A 17,361-nucleotide genomic window follows, 5' to 3' on the forward strand; every position below is an offset into this window, starting at 1 on the left:
CTGCGTGATGTGACGAGCAGCACGGCGGGAGCAGGGAGGGACAACCGGAGGTGGCTCCCGGGTGACCCGAGTGTGACCCTGCCGGGATGCCTGGTGGAGGAGGGATTCCCCAGGGTGGGAAATGGGAGCAGCAAACTCCCCCGGGGCCGTGGTGCTGAGCTCTCCTCGGGCATTAAGGCACAGCTGTCTTGCACCCCCTTTTCAGGAGGGAGAGACAGGACACCCCTGTTCAGAGGGTGTTCAGAGATCCCAATGGCCAAACAGATGGCAAAGACAAGTTACAATGCAAGGAGCCCACCCCAGAGAGCACCAACCCCAGAGCATCTCCAGGGCTTGGTGGGAGCTGTTCTGAGCATCCACAAACCCAAAACAAAATCTAGGGAGAAAAGGGCCTCAGCTGCCTTCCAAGAGCACAAGGGAGCAGCCTTTGGACAGGGACTGAGCAAGGGGAGGATGAGCTCCAGCCCCTCAGGCCAGTGGGGATCTTGCAGTCCTCTTGACCATGCTCTGCACCAATCCCTGAACCAGAGTTTTGGCTTCTTAAAGCCTCTGTGGACAAGTTCTTGCTCTTCTCACACCTCCTCCTTCTGCTGTTCCCCACCCCATGCAGCAGCACGTGGCCAGCCTGGCCATGTCCCCATCCCGGAGCTCTGCAGCCCCTGCTCCAGCCTCTCCACCTGTCTGCTCCCCCCTGGCTTTTCTGTGAGCCCTGCAGGCTCCAGCAGCTTCATGGCTCTTCATCATCCCCATCCTTAGGACACCCTGTGAGAGAACCTGGGCAAGGGCTTTGTGCAGCAGGGATCCCTGATCTGGGGAGCACTGCTGGCACCTGAGACACCCAGGGGTGCCCTGTCTAGAGCCCCCTGCTTTGGAGGGCATGGCAGTGCCACGGGAGAGGAATCACCAACCCAGGGGGGCAGAGAAGCACGGGGCCTGTGGGGAGACAGCAAATTATAGAAGGAATTGCTGGGTGGGGAGGAACTGGCAGGTACAGGGGGTCCAGAGGGATGGCCGGGGAGTGGGGGGAACTGCTGGGTATTGGAGAAACGGGTGGCCAAGCAGTGGGGAACTGGGAGACACGGCCACGCACTGGGGGTGGCTGTCATGGCACCGGAGGCACAAGCGATACTGGGAGGGACGCTTCGTACCGGGGGTGATGCGGGGTGAGGGGGGCACAGCCGGGTTTCAGGGCCGGATGGTCGAATAGCGGGGTGAAGCCATCTCGGTACCGGAGGAGCAATTACCGGGTACCGGAGGGAACCCGCCCGGTAGCGGGGCGGAAGGCCGGGCCGGGGGCTGCCGCCCGGGGCGCGGGGCGGTCCGGAGGCGGGCACGGAGGCGGCCCCGCCCGGGAGGCCGTGCGGCGGAGGGGGAGCCAGCACCGGGCCCCCCCTGTACCGCTACGGCTCCCGCCTCCCTTCCGGCGGCGGCTCCTTCTCCGCGCCGGGGGCGGACGGGGCGCACCGGAGCCGCGCCGAGCCAGCCAGGTGGGTGCGGGACCGGGCCGGGCCGGGCCGGGCCGTGCCGTGCCGCAGAGCCCGGGGGGGCCGGGCACGGGCGCGGGGATCGGCCCGCCGAGCCTCCCGGGGCCGCCGGCTTATATAACGGGGCGGCGGCCGCGGAGCGGCGGGATGCGGCATGCGGGGCGGGATGCGGGGAGGATGCAGGTGGTGCGGGATGCGGGGAGGATGCAGGTGGCGCGGGATGCGGGGTGCGGGAGCCATGCAGAGCTGAGCGGCGCCCCCCGGCTGCCCACCCGCAGCTCTGGGGAGGGGGGACACGCCGGTGTGCAGGGGATGGCAGGAGAAGGGCTGTCACCCCCGCACCGGGCTTTGGATACCCCTCCGTGCCCGGCCATCCCCTGCGGGGGGCTCCGCAGAGCGGGGCTGAGGACAGGGAGAGGATGAGACCTGATCCCGCCGTCACCCCCCGTCCGCTGCTCCGTGCACCTTTCTGCCGTGGAGATCTCGGTACCTGCCGGGCTCTTCCTGTGCCTCCCCATCAGGGGCTCCCTCCTCCACCCTGCTCTCCATCCACGGCTCAGTCCAGCCACTCGTGGAGCATTCCAGCCTCACCGTTCCCAGTCCCCTGAGATTCAACCCCTGTCCCCTCTGCACTGTCCCCATAAGGGACCTCCTGAGCCCCACAGCCCAGCCCCTGTGCCCACCGTGTCCCCAGCAGCCCGGTGCAGCACAGGGGCAGGTGGCTGCTGTCATCCAGGCCTTGGCACACGCGGTGGCAGTGCCACCCGCATGGCACCAGCGTGACCGGGCAGCCGCTGCCCGGGGCTGGCAGTGCAGTGACTCAGAGCACAGAGGCAGGGCTGGCACCGTCGCTCAGAACAGGGCTCAGGGCTTCTCCCTGCAACCTGCCAGGCTCCGTGCTCAGGCTCCAGCAGCTGCTGGCCAGGGCTGCTGAAGGAACCGGGGTGATTCGAGTCAAGCTGAGGGGCTGGGTTTGGAAATCGAGGATGAGGAAGGATGGGCTGGACATTCAGAGAAATGTCCTCCCTGCCAAACCTGCCCTTGTGCCTCTGGGGCTGCAGCACCCAGAGGGTTGCCAGGACAGGCTCCAGCATGGAAACAAAGGAGCTCAGTCCCATCCACTAGCACTGCTCATAGTGTCTGACCCTCAGCCTCCTGGGGAAACTGGAGATGGCTCAGCTGAGACAAACTGGCACAGAAAAATGTCTCAAAGTCTCACTTGGCTGTGGGCCGAGTGTCTGTTTCTTCGATTGCCTTGCTTGATGACATTAGTATTGAAATGACCCCGAGCAGACAGAGCTCAGGACACCTCACTGCCATGGAGGGTGATTGTGGTTCACACCTGGGCTCTTCCCTGGGTTTCTGCAGAGGCTGCTGCCAGGCAAAGCCCACCAGGCCCATACCAGGAGCCAAGGGGAGCTGTGTTGAGTTGCCCAGCCTGGTTTCTGCTCTGGAGATGAGAAGTCCCTGTGGAAAACCCCTCTGGGGAAGAGGTGGTGATCACTGGCAGTGTGGCACATCTCCATTCCTACCCCTGAGCACCAGCTTGCCCCTGTGGCCTGGAGCTCTGGAGCTCTGGCGTGGCAGGAGAGCATGGTCACTGCAGCCCAGGCTGCATGGCACCGTGCCCAGGCCCTTGGGCATCACACACTTCCCCAGAAGCCAGGGCTGGACCCAGAGGATCTTCCCTGTGGCCAGAGGATCTCTGCTCTCACCCACAGCCTCTGTGCTCCTGGCCAGGCCTTCCCATTTGTTCTTATGCCAGCATCATCCTGGAGTTTAAATGCTCCCTCTCCCTCCCTGGTGTTTATTCTCTGGGTGTATTTATAGAGAGCAATCAGGCCTGCTCAGCCAGGGTAAACAAGCCGTGCTCCTGCTCCTGCTCCTGCTCTCGCCTGAGCGCCCTCAGCTCGTCCCAGGAGCTTTCCCCTCTGCCTCTCCTGCTCCCCCCGAGCCTTCCTGCCTGCAGAGACCCCGACCAGGGCCTTGTCCAGCTGTGGGCTCTGCAGGCTGTGCCTGGCCAGCAGCCACTGCCCCCTTTGCTGTGTTGTTCTGCACCACCCTGCTCCTCCTGCACACAGCCAGAGCAGCGCGTCCATCCGTCCCTGGCTGGTGTCACCAGCCCCTGGTGACAAACATTGCTCATCTCAGTCAAATCCCAGAGCCCCACAGCGGTGTGACCCAGACCTGCCCCAGTCTGAGGGCAGAGGAATTGTGCCAGAGGAATTGAGATGTTTGTGGCTGAGGATCTTTGCCTTTTGAAGGCCAGGCAGGTCAGCTCAGGTCCAGACCTCACCTGGGGAATGCCTCTGGGGGCTGCCCACTGTGGCATGGCACCCTGAGTCCTCTGGACCCTCCTTCTCACCTGCTGCCCAGACTGGAAACTGGTGCCAGACCCAAGGCAGGCCCCAGGAGCATCTCCCTTAGGCAGGGGAAGTGCTTTGAGATGTGCCTGAGTTTCTCAGTGAGCTCCTCAGTGCTCACCCTCATCCTTCCCCAGCCTCCCCTCCTCTCAGAGACTTGGACAAGCTCAAGCAGGGTGCTGAGAGCTGGATGTGCCAAAGCAGAAGAGCTGTGGACTCACTAATGTCTCATCTCGAGCATTAAGTTTTCCCTGGATACTGTGTCTTGTGTCCAGACTGGATCAAAACGTCCCTGCCAGCACCTGGGGGCACTGCTGTCCCCAGAGCTGGGGATGTTCTGGCACCATCACCCTGCTCTGCTGTTCCCTGTCCTCTGCTTTGGCTGTGCTCGGTGTCTGGCTGCCTGGACAGACAGACAGACAGGCTGAGCTAGTGCAGCTGTCCAGGTGAGATGCATCTTCACGGTACTGCCAGGCTCTGCCTATTGAAAAGGAGATAAAAAAACTCTTTGGTCTGGCTGACATAAAAAATGCCCTGCAGGGATTAGAGCAGCTCCTGCAGGGATTAGAGCAGCACCCCTCAGGACTCTCTGCATTCTCTCAGGTGCCTGGGCAGGGTGTTCCTGCTCTTCCCACCCTCTGGGGTTTCAGCAGACAAATATCTGCTGATATGCACCCCAGGCCATGGCAGCAGAGCCAAACTGCCTCTCCCAGCCCCGCTGTGTCCTTGGCACGGCGCTGTCTGGAAACCAGACGCCCCCAGGAGCACATCCCTGCAGCTCTCTGCAGCCGTCTCACCCTGCTCCAGAGCCTTCCCTCATCCCAAAGGAGGCAGTGGTTGTCCCCAGCAAAGGTCACCTTCACGCTGCTGCTGCTGAGCCCTTTGCAGGCTGAGCTCTCTGCACTGCATTTCCCAGGGCACCAGGGACCCTTCTGGGGTCTCCCACTGGGGACCCGTTGCCTCTTTCCACAGCCAACCTCCCCAAACCTGTTCCCAGGGGCTGTCAGTGCCTCCTGCTCCCAGGGCTGGGATGAGGCATCCCTGCTCTGTAAAGCTTTTCAAAATGCAGGCTCCATCCATCCATGGCAGCCCCTGCTCCTCCACAGCAGTCAGTGTTTGGTGTTTGCCTGGGTTTCCCCTGGCTCCCCTGGGTCATAGATTTATCTCCAATTTGCCAAAGCCTCCCTCCTTCCCCAGGGTGGAGGAAAAGCCTTTGCTTGAAGTCAGGATGAATTTGTAACTTCCCCAGGAACCTGCTCCTCCAGTGCAGAGGAGAAATCATGCTCGTGGCACATGCCACAGTGACATGAGCCACACCACAGGGACAGCCCACCCAGGAACTGCCAGCGTGGCACCCAGAACTGGCACCCAGGCCCCCTGCCCATGGCAGCATCCCCCTCCATCTCCCCAAGCCTCACAGGGGGATTTCAAGGGCATTTGAGGAAGGGATGAGATCCCCAGACAGACGTTTCCTGAGGTCCAAAGCAGCATCAGGCTTCCTCCAGTTGCTGAGTCTGAGCAAAGACTTCTGTCTGGTGGCTTGTTTTAACTTGCCATTATGTTCTCCAAAGAAGAAATTCATCATGTGCAAGCTAAGGAAGGCAGAGTCAATGTGAAATTTTAAAACCTTTAAAGAGTTGAGAGCCCTCTAAATTTTTAATGAAGGCATCTGAACTGCCAGGTACCTGCAGAGATGGCCAGGAGCCCTCTGCCAGCAGCAGAGTGGGTGCCCCTGATCCAGGAGAGGATGAGCTGCCACCTCCTGCAGCCTGTCACCCTCTGCACGCCCTGCTGGGCTCCCACCTGCAGGGAGATGGTGGCTCTGGGCAGGTTGCTCCCATCCTTGGAGATGGGGATGCAGGGAGCACACAGACCCACCCAGGTGCAGGAGAGGGCAGCAAGCAGGGCTCTGTCTGTCCCCCATCAAGTGGTTCCCCTTTGTGTGTCCCCCCTGGTGCTGTGGCCCCTCCAAGGCCCTCATGCTGTTGCTGTTGGTGTCTCTGCAGGCCCTGCTCTCCCTGCGATGCCCAGCCACCCCCACGAGGTCCTTGTCCCCTGCATTAGGTGCTGAAGCAGCAGGCTCCTGGTGCTGCACACACCAAGGTAGGCAGCACTGTGGCTCTTGGGGGGCTGGGGGGGCCATTTCAGTCCCTGTGGTATGGGGGGCACAGCAGAGTCATGGGATGGATGGGGAGGCTCAGAGGTACCACCTGGGGCTGCCTCAGTGGAGCCAGTCAGGTCACCCAGGATGGGGGGGACTCATCTTGGTGACACTTTGATGCAGGCAAGAGGCACCTGAAGCAGCTCAGGGCCAGGCAGAGGCCAGGGGAGTGAGGACCAGCTCAGGCTCTCAGCAGGTGCAGGTGCTGGGCATGGTCCCACCTGGAGACCATGGCAAGTGCTGGTGACTGTGGAGGTGGCACAGAGCCAGGGTTTTCTTTTTCTTTCTTCCTCTTTTTTTTTTTTTTTTTTTTTTTTCCATTTGAAAGCCCCCAGATGGGAAAGGTACGAGCCAAACCCCTCTGAAAGCAGCCAAGAATGAATTTTCTGGCCCAAGCCCCAGCAGCTCTTGGAGCAGCACGGTGCCTGTCCGGCGTCACGCCGCAGCAGAACCCCCCAGCACAGGCAGCTGGGGTGGGCAGCAAGCCCCACACCCAGCCCAGCCACTCCTCCCCACCTCCCCAGCCAGGGCAGTCAGGCTCATCCTGTTCCCACTGAGCTGCAGCTTGGCCCAAGCCCAGGCACCCAGATGTCCCCCCCAGGCTGCCATGGAGCCCCCACCATGCAGCCATCTGCTGCCAGCACGGTGCCCCTGGTGTTGCCCCCCCTTATCCAGCTCTGTTGCCCAGGCCATGGGGTATTCTGGGCTCCCAAATTCCCCCTCTCATGGGATACAATGAGCCCTTCACCCACAGAAGGCAGGTGCTCTGCCAGAGCCAGGCTGGGAGTTTGGGTCAAGCATCTCTGCTCCTCACTTCCACTCCCCAGCACTGCTGGTACAGAGAGGGGTTAAAGCACCCCTGTCCTCAGCTCAGGTGCCCCAAAGAGCTCACAGGATCTTTACAAAAGCAGTGCTCTATCAGCTTTGAGGCTGAACCTCAGGGGAGCAGTGCCAAGGGTCTCATTTTTTAGGATGTTTTGGCTGGAGAGGGGACAGGTGGGAGCTGCCATTGCTCTGCTGTGACCTGGCTGCCCAGCCTCGAGCCAGTCATGCCCTTGTCCTTCATGTCTTTTTCCTGCCAGTGAGATGAGGGTGTGTATAACACTTTGACGCTTTCTGTGGGGAGTGGGTGCCCAAATCCCATGCTGACACAGAGCCAGGAGATGGTCCCTGTGCATCCACTACCCACACAGTCCTGACCACCTCAGTCACTGCTGCCTGCACGGGCCCTGTCAGTGTGGCAAGGATGAAAATCCGTGTGTGCACAGGGTGAGGGGCTGGGAAGGCAGCACAGGGGCTCAGGGGGGGTTTTGTCTGCTTCCCAAGCAGTGCCTGGCGTGCTGTGCCCAGCCCGGCTCTGTGCTGGCCCTGCAGAGCTGCGGGTGTGCGTGCCTGCCATAAATATTGATGGGGTGCACTCGGCGCCAGCGTGCCCTTGGAGAGGCCATGGGGGTGGAAATGCTGTCCCTGCTACGTGGGCAGGGCAGCACAGCCTGGGTGAGAGCACCCAGGTGAACACAGTGGCTGTTCCAGGGAGGTGGGAGCCATCCTATATGGATGGGGGGTTGGAAGTGGCCAGGTGAGTAAGGCCAGGGGCCATAAGCCTGTTTGGGGAACTGGCCAGACCTGCAGTGAGCCTTAATGTGGCAGCTGAGTCTGCAGAGAGCCACCAGGGCCTGTCCCCAGCAGCCACACCAGGATAAACAGCGAGGGGCTGCAGTGCCTCTGTTTAACAATGCACAGCACAGAGGCACCGGACACACGCAGGGAGTGCAGGGATGAGGAGTCACCACTGCAGCACTCCAGTGGCAAAGTCCATCCCAGCAGGGTCCCCTGGCACTCCCAGGTCCATCCCAGCAGGGTCCCCTGGCACTCCCAGGTCCATCCCAGCAGGGTCTCCCTGTCACCCACAGGTCCATCCTGGTGTGCCTCAGTGCTCACGTGGACTCCTTGGGGTTCTGGGTGGCTCTGAGACCGGGGCTGGGTGAGCAGAGGGCACAGAGCAGTGGTGGCAAAGCCAAGGTGCTCGGTCACACCATGGCTGACATCCCAGCCACTCTGGAGTCTTCTTAGCTGGAGCCTGGAGCTGAGTCCCTGTCCCCTTGGGAGGTCCCGCTGGGAGATTCAGCCCCTGCAGCACTGTGTGACACAGATGTGGGTGTAGATGGCAATTTTGGGGAGCTCTGGAGGGCTGAGCAGCACTGGGAGCACCCCTCTCTCTCTGGTACCCTCCGGGGACACTGCCATGCTGGGAACAGCTGGAATTACGGGCTCGGTCCTCTCCTCTCCCATCCCTGGGTCAGCCGCAGCCTCCCCTGCCCGCAGGCACAGCTGGGATGAGCAGGTTCGTGATGGGGCCCCGCAGGGGTGAGCTCACAGCCGGCGCCTCTGGATGGCCCCGGGCACAGCCCTGTGAGGAGCAGCCCCGTGATCCAGCCCCATCTCCCTGCACCCGCTGCTCCCCAAAGCACACTGCACCCCCCGAGAGGGGCAGGGAGGGGCTGGGGGTGCCCCTTGCGCCCCTCGTCCAGCCAGGAGAGTGACAGTGACAGGGCTGTGGCAGCAATGCAGATGGGCAGTAATGCAGAGGGTTGTGATGCAGGGGAAGCAGCAACAGCTGCAGTGTCGGCCCAGAGCCCCTCTGGCTGCAGGGGGGCACAGAGGGGGCAGCAGGATCCCCCCCAAGCCAGCCAGCAAGGCCCAGAGCCAGGGAGAGCCCCAGGGCTTGGGGCTAGCAGAAGTTACCCCATAAGGGTGGGTTTTGCCCGTTTGCTCTGTCCCTCTCTGGTGAGCTCAGGGGGCCCTGCCACGGTGCTGCTGCCACAGCTGGAGCTCCATGGTGGAGTGGGGGTCAGGCTGTGGCGTGAGCCCACCTCCCTCCCCCAGCCCCAGGGCTCCTGGTGAGTGCTGAGCAAACAGAGACCACACTCACACCCTGTGCCCGACCTGGGTGTGATAAGGGCTGAGTGGGTGCTGGGGTCTGTGACTCGCTGCAGGGGCAGAGTGGCGGCCGCAGCATCCCCGGGGACTGGACGTGGGTGGCTCTGGGCACCGCAGAGTCTCTCGCCCTGAGCACAGCATGAGGGAGTGACGCCAGGTCCCCGCTGTCCCCAGCAGTCCGTGCTCAGCCGCTGAGCTGGAGGGGCTGTGTCCAGACTGACCCCACAGCACGGCTGGTGCCTGTCCTGTCCCTGTCCCTGTCCCTGTCCCTGTCCCCGCCGGGTGCCAGCCCCAAGGGACCAGAGCTGCTCTTCAGAGGCTGCAGCTGCTGCATGTTTAGCGCTGCCTCTTCCTCTTCTCCCCGCTGCTGTTTTTGTTTTGTTTAAGAGGCTGGGTTACGAATTTTAAACAGGCTCCTGAAAAACCCAATTACCTCCAGAAGACAACCTGATAAAAGCTGCCTAAGTGGCACTGTGGAAATCGCCTTGTGCAGCAGCTGAGGGAAAACCAACATAACAAAGCCTTTGGAAATGGAGTTAACCACTTTTAATCCCTCGGTGCAATGAGAAGGACCAATAATTATTTTCTGCAAAGATGTTGGGGGGCGGATAAGTGAAATAACTGCCCTGGGCTAATGGGTGACAGCAGGCTGGGCTGGCAGTGCTGCAGGGATGGCTGCTGTTATTCCCTCTGCCTGGGGGCTTTGAAAGGGCCCACAGCGGCTGTGACCTTGCAGGGTCCCCATCTGGCTGTCAGGAGACAATGGGGACAATGCCAGCAGGCAGGTGCCACTCAGGCGTTGCTGACAGCGAATGCTGTGGCCAATGTGGTGGCACCAGCCAGCCCCATTCCCTCCCTGGGTGCCAGCTTGGAGAGGAGCACGGAACTGCTGGGGCCCTGGCACCTGTGCTGACTCCACAGAGGCGTTTGCAGGGTTTGGTGGTGCTCAGAGCTTCCTCCCCATTTGGCTACAGTGCTGCTCCCCAGCCCCTGACACCTCTCTACATCCCTTCCCTTCCTGCCTCCCCCAGACCTCCAGGCAGGCACCCAGCAGGTGACACTGCCCAGGATGATGCCAAGGAACAGCTGGGCCTAAAGGAGTGCCCACACTGGGCACGAGCCTCAGGAGCATCCCCCAAACACCAGCCAGAGCTGGCTCAGCTCTGGGACTGCGGGGGTCCCCTGGATCCATCTCTGTCCCACAGCAGGGGTGTGCAGGGCAGGAGGCAATGCCCAGGGCTGCTCTTCCCATGGGATCCTGGCCAGCAGGGCAGAGCAGGGTGCCCCCCAGCCCAGCAGCTGCGGTGGCACTGCCGGCACTGGCAGCTGGAGTGCTGGGGCGGGTGGCCTCAGCTCACACCAGCCTCGTGCTTCCCGCAGCAGCAGGGACGGGGGCTGCCTCACCCACCTCCCCCCGGGCACCCAAACCCACGTGGAGACAGCACTTGGGGACAGTGCTCGGGGACAGTGCTTGGGGACAGTGCTTGGGGACAGTGCTCAGGGACAGTGCTCGGGGACAGAGCTCCAGGCCACTGACTCCCAAGAAAGGCATTCTCGATTTAGCACTGGGCACTGGCACAAGGGATGTCCCTGCCAGTTTGGCCTCAGCTGATACTGGGAGCAGTCCTCTCTGGCACACTGGGATCTACTGGAGGAGGATGTGCTTAATGAGCCGAGGCATCTCCAAAGATTGAAAGACTCAAGGACCCATCCCAGGAACAAAAGGAGGCGTTTGTCAGGCGCTGAGAGACGGGCTCGTTAATTCCTCCTGGCTGTCACACTTATCTGTAATGAATTTGTGCTCCGCTGTATTATTTTTAATACAATAGGAGCGGTGCCGCCCGCCCACCGCCCGGCTGCCGGGAGCGCTGACGTCAACGCCCGGAGTAGGGCTGCCGCAGGACGGACGGACGGACGGACGGACAGACGGACGGGCCAAGCACAGGCCTGTCTTGCCGCCCACGTGCCCGTCCCACCAGCTGCCAGCAGGCAGAGCGGGGCTGGGCACCCGGGCAGGAGGGTTTTTTACCTTGAGGTGGAAAAAGGAGTTGTTGGTCAGTGCCAGGCTGAGGGCTCGGGGCTGGTGGAGATGGGTTGTGCCAGGGGGTGTTTTTGGGAGCAGTGGGAGCAGGTGAACAAGAGGGACAAGTCCCTGATGTGCTGTCCCTGTGCTGAGAGTTGTCCGTGGCAGTGGCCGTGCATTGAGGCAGGAGCTGGCAGCGAGTGTGCACGCACAGATCTGCTGGTGCATCTCTCTGGAGGGGGCACTTGCAAGCCAGTTTTGTCCTCCCTGGCTGTGAGATGTGCCCCCACTCCTGCCCCACATCCTGCATCTCCCCCAGCCTTCCCCCAGCAGCATCTCCACAGCCCACCCCAAGGGGCCTGCGGGGGCAGCTGCAGCCTGTCCCAGCTCCCTGCAGCCTCCCACGTTTAGGGGGGGACATCCCTGAAAGGACCCCCCGACCCTCTGCAGTGCCCTTCTGCAGGCTGCTAGTCCAGAGCCTCGCTGTCAAACACGGGCTATCCCAAAGCCCGGCTCCAAGTACCCGTAATGCGATTCGCACAGGGCTCGTCTCTAAGAACCCAGGGCTGGATTAATGAGGAGGCACCGGCTGCCACTCTGAGGAGCACACACCGTCCCTGTGCATTGGGACAAGGGTGGGGAGCCCTGTCCCGCACTGCAGAGGATGAACACAGGAGGGGCTGCAGGAGCCCATCTGCCTTCGGGCAGCTGCAGGGGGGCCCGGCAGGGTGGTGCACCCCATTTCCTACCCAGGAACCCTTCACTGAAGGGGGTTCTGAGCTCCGTGGGCATCATATCCTCGATGCCGCCATAGACCCCCTCTGGCATCCCCTCCCTGAGCACCCCAAACCTGCCCTGGGAGCCCCGCGGGGGGAGCAGCACCAAAAATCCAAAGCTAGGGCCCCCGAGCGGCAGCTCTTGGCGGAAGGGAGAGTGATATGATTTATCAGGGACTTTAATTAAACTCCCGCAGCCGCCCCGCATCGCTGCAGAGGAGGCCGGGGAGCTGCATGCGGGTCTGGGGGTCGAGTGAGGGAGCCGGGGGTGCGGGACCGGGGGCACCTCGGGCTGATGAAAGCCTCGTTTCCCCGGTAATTGCCGCGGCGGTGAATCATTAACCCCGCGCCGGAGGCGCTGCCCTGCGGGCTGGTGCCCGAGGGGCCCGGTCCCCGTCCCGGTGAGCGGTGCGGGGCTCCCCGGGACGTTTCCCGGGAGGGGTCCCGCATCCCGCCACCCCCGCGGGGGCCGGTCCGCGCGGTGGCGGGGGGTGTCGCTCCGGGCGGGCCCACGCGTGCCGCCGGGGGCGGGAGGGGGCCGGGCCGCGGCGGGGCGGGGCGGGGCGGAGCGGCGGCAGCGGCGAGCGGCGGCGGAGCCGGTGAGTGCCGGTGCTGAAGGGACAGCGCCGCCGCTGCGGCACCGGGCGGCCCCGGGCGGCGGGCGGGGCCCCGCGCCGCAGACCCCGGGATGGGCTGGGGGGAGAAGGGTCCCCGCGGCACCGCGTCCCCTGCGCGACCCTCGCCCCCCGCGCGGTTCCCGCCTTCCCCGTGTCCCCGCGTTCCCCCTCCTCCCCGGTGTCCCCTGCGCCCCCGGTGCGTGTTCCCCGACCCGGGTTCCCCCCTCGTCGTCCTTGTGCCTGCGCCCCACCTTGCCCCCGCTCCCCACGGCGCCGCGCCCCCCCGTCCCGCACCCCGCTGCGGTCCCGGTGTCCCCCGCATGCCGGGTGTCCGCTACGTCCCGTGTCCCCGCTGTCCCCCGCCTTCCCGGCGCCCCCCCGTGTCTCCTGCGTCTCTGCAGCCCCTGTGGCCCCGGTATCCCGGTGCCTGCCGGTGTTCCCCCCGTTTGCTGTGTTCCCCCTGCGTCGCCCGTGCACCTCCCGATGTCCCCCACGTACCCCGCTATCCCTACGAGCCCCCCCCCGCGACGCGACCCCAGTGCTCCGGTGCTCCCCGTGATCCTTGCACCTTGCCCACGGTCCCGGTGTCCCTGTGCTCTCCGGTGTTCCCCCATCCTCAGTGCCCCCCAAGCCCCCGCTGCAGTCCCAGGGTTCAGCACTGTACTGCCCGGAGGAGCCCCCCCAAATTGTCGCGGGGTGCCCCGGGGCTGGCAGCAGCAAACTTCCCGGGGTCACAGCTCGTGCAGCCCCTCCAGTCCCAGTGGGGTTCCGGGGAGCCGGGGTGGGGGTACCCGCTGGGCTGCAGCACCCACCGGGCACGTACACACACACACACACACTCACACACACACACGCTGCAAACTGCACCCCCAGGCTCCGAGCACAGCCTGCAGCACCCCACTCACACGGGGCACGTGGGGGGCACGGGCACCCCCACACACACCCTCTGCCATAATCCCCCGCATGCACACACACACATACGGAGCACACAGGCAGCCTGCAACACCCCCACACGTACACACACGCGACACAGTCTGCAAATTTGCGTGCTCAGCCCCCCGTGCAGCCTGCAAACCCACGGACCTGCACACACAACCCCCCCAGACTCGCACTCACACAGCCTGCAGCACCCCCCGAGTGTGCAAACTCACGCACACCCGCAGCACAAACACCCAGCAGGCAGACACAGCCCGCAACCCTGCGTGCACACACATCCGCAGAGCCCGCAGACCCCAAAACTCGCGCACGCACGCGCTCCAAGCTTGCAAACAGGCTGCAAACCCGCTCATCACGGGGGCACACGCAACCTGCAGCCCCACAAACTTACCCACACACGTGTGTGCATGCACCCCCCATGCAAACACAGCCTGCAGGCACCCGCAAACACACCTCTTGAGCAAACACAGCCCGCACGCAGAGCTCACACGCAGCGCGCGCAGGCACAGCGCGCACCCGCTCCGTCCTGCACGGGCAGTGCCCCTGCACGGTGTCACCCACCTGCTCCATCCTGCACAGGCAGTGCCCCTGCACGGTGTCACCCACCTGCACAGGCTGTGCCCCTGCACAGTGTCACCCACCTGCTCCATCCTGCACAGGCAGTGCCCCTGCACGGTGTCACCCACCTGCACAGGCAATGCCCCTGCACAGTGTCACCCACCTGCTCCATCCTGCACAGGCTGTGCCCCTGCACGGTGTCACCCACCCACACAGGCAATGCCCCTGCACGGTGTCACCCACCTGCAGCACCCTCACAGATCACACACACAGTCACAGGCTGCTGCTGCCTGCAACCCCTGCAGCCCCCAGGCGCTGCCGCAAGGCGCCAACAGCCTCTTCCCCATCCCTCTGCAGAGCACTCGTGCTGCTGTAGACACACACAGGCACACACAGCACCCCGGGTCTGGCTGTGCCACACTGGCACCCCCACACAAGGTCTGTCACCCCCTCCTGCACAGCAGGGACACGCGGTGCATGGTGGCATGGTGGGTCCCCATCCCACCAGCCCCCAAGCAGCACCCCAGGGTTCCTGGTGCCACACCAAGGGCACTGCTGAGGTGGAACATCTCTCTGGAGTCCCTGCCTTGGTGCCTCCACAGGTCCTCAAGGCCAGAAGGGTGTAGGGAGGGGGCTGAGGGGAGCAGGCACAGGTCACTCTCTGCCTGCAGACCCCAGAACCTCCCTCTGCCCATCCTGGAAGGCATTTGGGCTGAGGATGCAGAGGGTGCAAAGCACCACCCCAGAGATCATTCCATCCCTCAGCCTGGGCAGCAGGGAACCTCAGCATGGTGTCCCCAACCTTGTCCTTCTCTCCCTGCACAGGTGGCCCAGGTCAGCAAGCCCGGAGAGCGGTGGATGAGCGCTGGGCACTGGCCTAGCCACACGCACACACCGGCACCATGGACTTCGTCATGAAGCAAGCGCTGGGTGGTGAGTGGGAGCTGTTTCCCCTCAAGGGTCCCCACTTCGGGAGCAATGCTGACCCAGCACCCCAGTAGTGCAGTGGGAGGGACACGGCAAGGGGACAGAGTCACACAGAGAATCACCAGCAGTGGGGAGCTGCTGCTGAAGCCCTCCAGGTTTCCCATCCCCAGTGCCGTCAGCGGCTGGCTGGGGAATCCTGGCTCTTTTGCTGTAAAGTGGGATTCCCCAGCAGGTCCCTTGGGTGCTGAAGAAGGAGCTGCTGGCATCTCCCCCAGCTGACACTGAACTAGGGCAGAACAGCCAGCTCGTGATACTCCCCATCCCCACAGCCTCCCAAGCCTGTGTACAGCCCACTTCAGCACAGGTGGCCCTGGGGATGTCCTGGGTCCTCCTTGCCAGGGACCTCCTTGCCCTCCCTGCTGCTGCAGGGGCTTTGGGAGCAGCACCCTTGGGGACCAACCAAGGGTCTTGTTATGCACAGGGGCCACCAAGGACATGGGGAAGATGCTGGGGGGTGAGGAGGAGAAGGATCCCGACGCGCAGAAGAAGGAGGAGGAGAGGCAGGAAGCCCTGCGCCAGCAGGAGGAGGAGCGGAAAGCCAAGCACGCCCGCATGGAAGCGGAGCGGGAGAAAGTCCGGCAGCAGATCCGTGACAAGGTGGGCACACACCTCCCCTGGGCCCGCCCCTGCCTGTGGCAGCCGGGCTGGGGCTGGGACAGGGAGCCGGCATGGCCGGGAGGAGGGTGGCCCAAGCCGGTGGCGATGGGCACGGGGCACAGCGCAGGCAGTGCCCACTGCCTGCCCTGCTGAGAGCCTGTGTCCTCTCAGTACGGGCTGAAGAAGAAGGAGGAGAAGGAAGCAGAGGAGAAAGCTGCTCTGGAGCAGCCGTGTGAGGGCAGCCTGACACGCCCCAAGAAGGCGATCCCGGCAGGCTGTGGGGACGAGGAAGAGGAGGAGGAGGAGAGCATCCTGGACACCGTCCTCAAGTACCTGCCCGGCCCACTGCAGGATATGTTCAAGAAGTAACAGCACCGTCAACCCTGCCATAGGGTGCTGGGGCACGGGCGCCCTCTCTCCTACAACTCCTCCATCAGTTCCCTTGGCCCCGGAGAGGGGGTCCCCACACCCCCTCCCATCCCCTCCTGCCCTGTCCCCCAACCAGACCAAAAGCCCGCCCCGTCCCGTCCAGGCAGGGCCCCCCCACCACGCCAAAGGGGAGCAGCCCTGGCCGGACAGGGCGAACCGGGACCAAATGCACTGATGTAACCTCGCGGCAGGCTAGGGGCACCCAGGCCCTACCGGCCCCCCGGGGTGGCTCCTCGTGCCCCCTGCCCTGCCCCTTCTCTTCTCCCAGGGGACCCCAGTAGGCCTCTGCTCGCCTGCCCCCGTCCCCAACACTGCCATCCCCCTGCCCCCTCCCGCCCTGGGCCAAGCCCAAAGCACAAAGCCAGGCGCCCTGCCCGCAGCTCCCCCATCCCCGGTCGTCGGGCACGGGGGTCCCCCGGGGCTGCCCGGTGTGCTCCTACATCGGGGGGTTGGAGGGGACCCCCCTCCCCGCATCTCTGGCCCCATAGTTAAAGCCATATCAGTTAGACTGCAATACTTCAGCACCGGGAGCAGCGGGCGCCGCGCTCCGCCAACCGTGTACAAAGGCACGCGCGGGGCAGGGGCCCCCCTGCCCCGTCCCCCGTCCCCGCCGCTCGCTCGTCCGTGTCTTGGCCCCGCTGGCCCCCGTCCTCGCATTAGTGTCTCTGTGCCAGGGTGCGCCCCGTCGCTCCATGCGTCCTCGTGTCCGCTGCTCTGACTCCCGCCCCCGCGTCCCCACTGTCCCCGGGGGCCGCCCGCGGCGCCCCTCGCCGTGCTGCGGGACCCCCGCTCTGTCCCCTGCAATAAAGCCAGCGCGGGGCCGAGGGCTGCCGGGCCAGTCCCGGGCTGGGGGTACCCGGCTGCCCTCACCTGACGCTGGACACATGGGTCCCCGGGCCTGGGAAGGGATCCCTGGGCAAGCGCCCCGGGATGTCCCAGGAGCCGCTGCTTGCACCCCAGCGCGGGGAGGCAGGGGCACACCCTCATCCCGGCCCGACTCTTTTGCCACACCGTGCTCCCCGTCCCTGTGCTTCCTCAGCCACAGCCCCCAGCCGCTCACCAGGGCCCTCCCGGGAGGTGGCGGGCAGCTCGGGGCCCCACAGACATGCTGTGACCATCCTGCTCGAACTAGTCTTTGACGATCTAATAAAATAAAGGGATTTGTACATTGCTCCGGCCTCTTCTCATCCGTTGCTTTCCTGGGTCCCCATGTCAGCTTCGTCACCCCACCAACCTCAGGGCTGAAATCTGGCAGCTCATCACACGTGGGCTGGCCCCCAGCCAGGCCTCTACAGGTGCAGGAAGCAGCCACATGTGGCTCCCAGAGTCCTGCTCATTCCTGCTGCCTTCCTACTCCACAGGCATCTGTCCTCTCTGGGGTTGGGGACAAGACAAAAGGGATGTGCCACAGACACGGCATGAGGGTTTCTCCCCCTTCCCCTTGACTCCAGGACTTCCCTCACTGAATGACTGTGGATACCCAGGGGTCC

The 17,361-nt window shown here is 63.9% G+C and overlaps 1 protein-coding gene across 3 annotated transcripts; it reads left to right on the forward strand.

Moving 5' to 3' along the window:
- Positions 1–1,334: 1,334 nt before the first annotated feature.
- CPLX2 (complexin 2) lies at positions 1,335–17,042 on the forward strand. Of its 3 annotated transcripts, XM_071443481.1 has the most exons (5): positions 1,335–1,487; positions 5,854–5,950; positions 14,684–14,791; positions 15,267–15,442; positions 15,614–17,042. In XM_071443481.1, exons 3-5 carry the CDS (start codon positions 14,761–14,763, stop codon positions 15,809–15,811), a joined length of 405 nt encoding a protein of 134 aa, XP_071299582.1. In that variant the 5' UTR covers positions 1,335–1,487; positions 5,854–5,950; positions 14,684–14,760; the 3' UTR covers positions 15,812–17,042. The 3 variants fall into 3 exon arrangements, with proteins under 3 accessions (XP_071299582.1, XP_071299584.1, XP_071299583.1); XM_071443483.1 differs by lacking the exon at positions 5,854–5,950 and having other exon boundaries at positions 1,357–1,487; XM_071443482.1 differs by lacking the exons at positions 1,335–1,487; positions 5,854–5,950 and adding an exon at positions 12,239–12,346.
- The last annotated feature ends 319 nt before the right edge of the window (positions 17,043–17,361 follow it).

Source organism: Agelaius tricolor, unplaced genomic scaffold (assembly GCF_023055355.1).
Source record: "Agelaius tricolor isolate 1412-34295 unplaced genomic scaffold, bAgeTri1.0.p SCAF_18, whole genome shotgun sequence".
In the NCBI taxonomy this organism is placed as follows: domain Eukaryota; kingdom Metazoa; phylum Chordata; class Aves; order Passeriformes; family Icteridae; genus Agelaius; species Agelaius tricolor.

Bases quoted from the DNA above. Each gene is read 5' to 3' on its own strand.
- CPLX2 (XM_071443481.1), top strand. From the start codon at position 14,761: ATGGACTTCGTCATGAAGCAAGCGCTGGGTG. The intron at 14,792-15,266 runs GTGAGTGGGAGC...TGTTATGCACAG, and splicing joins CATGAAGCAAGCGCTGGGTG to GGGCCACCAAGGACATGGGG. The intron at 15,443-15,613 runs GTGGGCACACAC...GTGTCCTCTCAG, and splicing joins GGCAGCAGATCCGTGACAAG to TACGGGCTGAAGAAGAAGGA.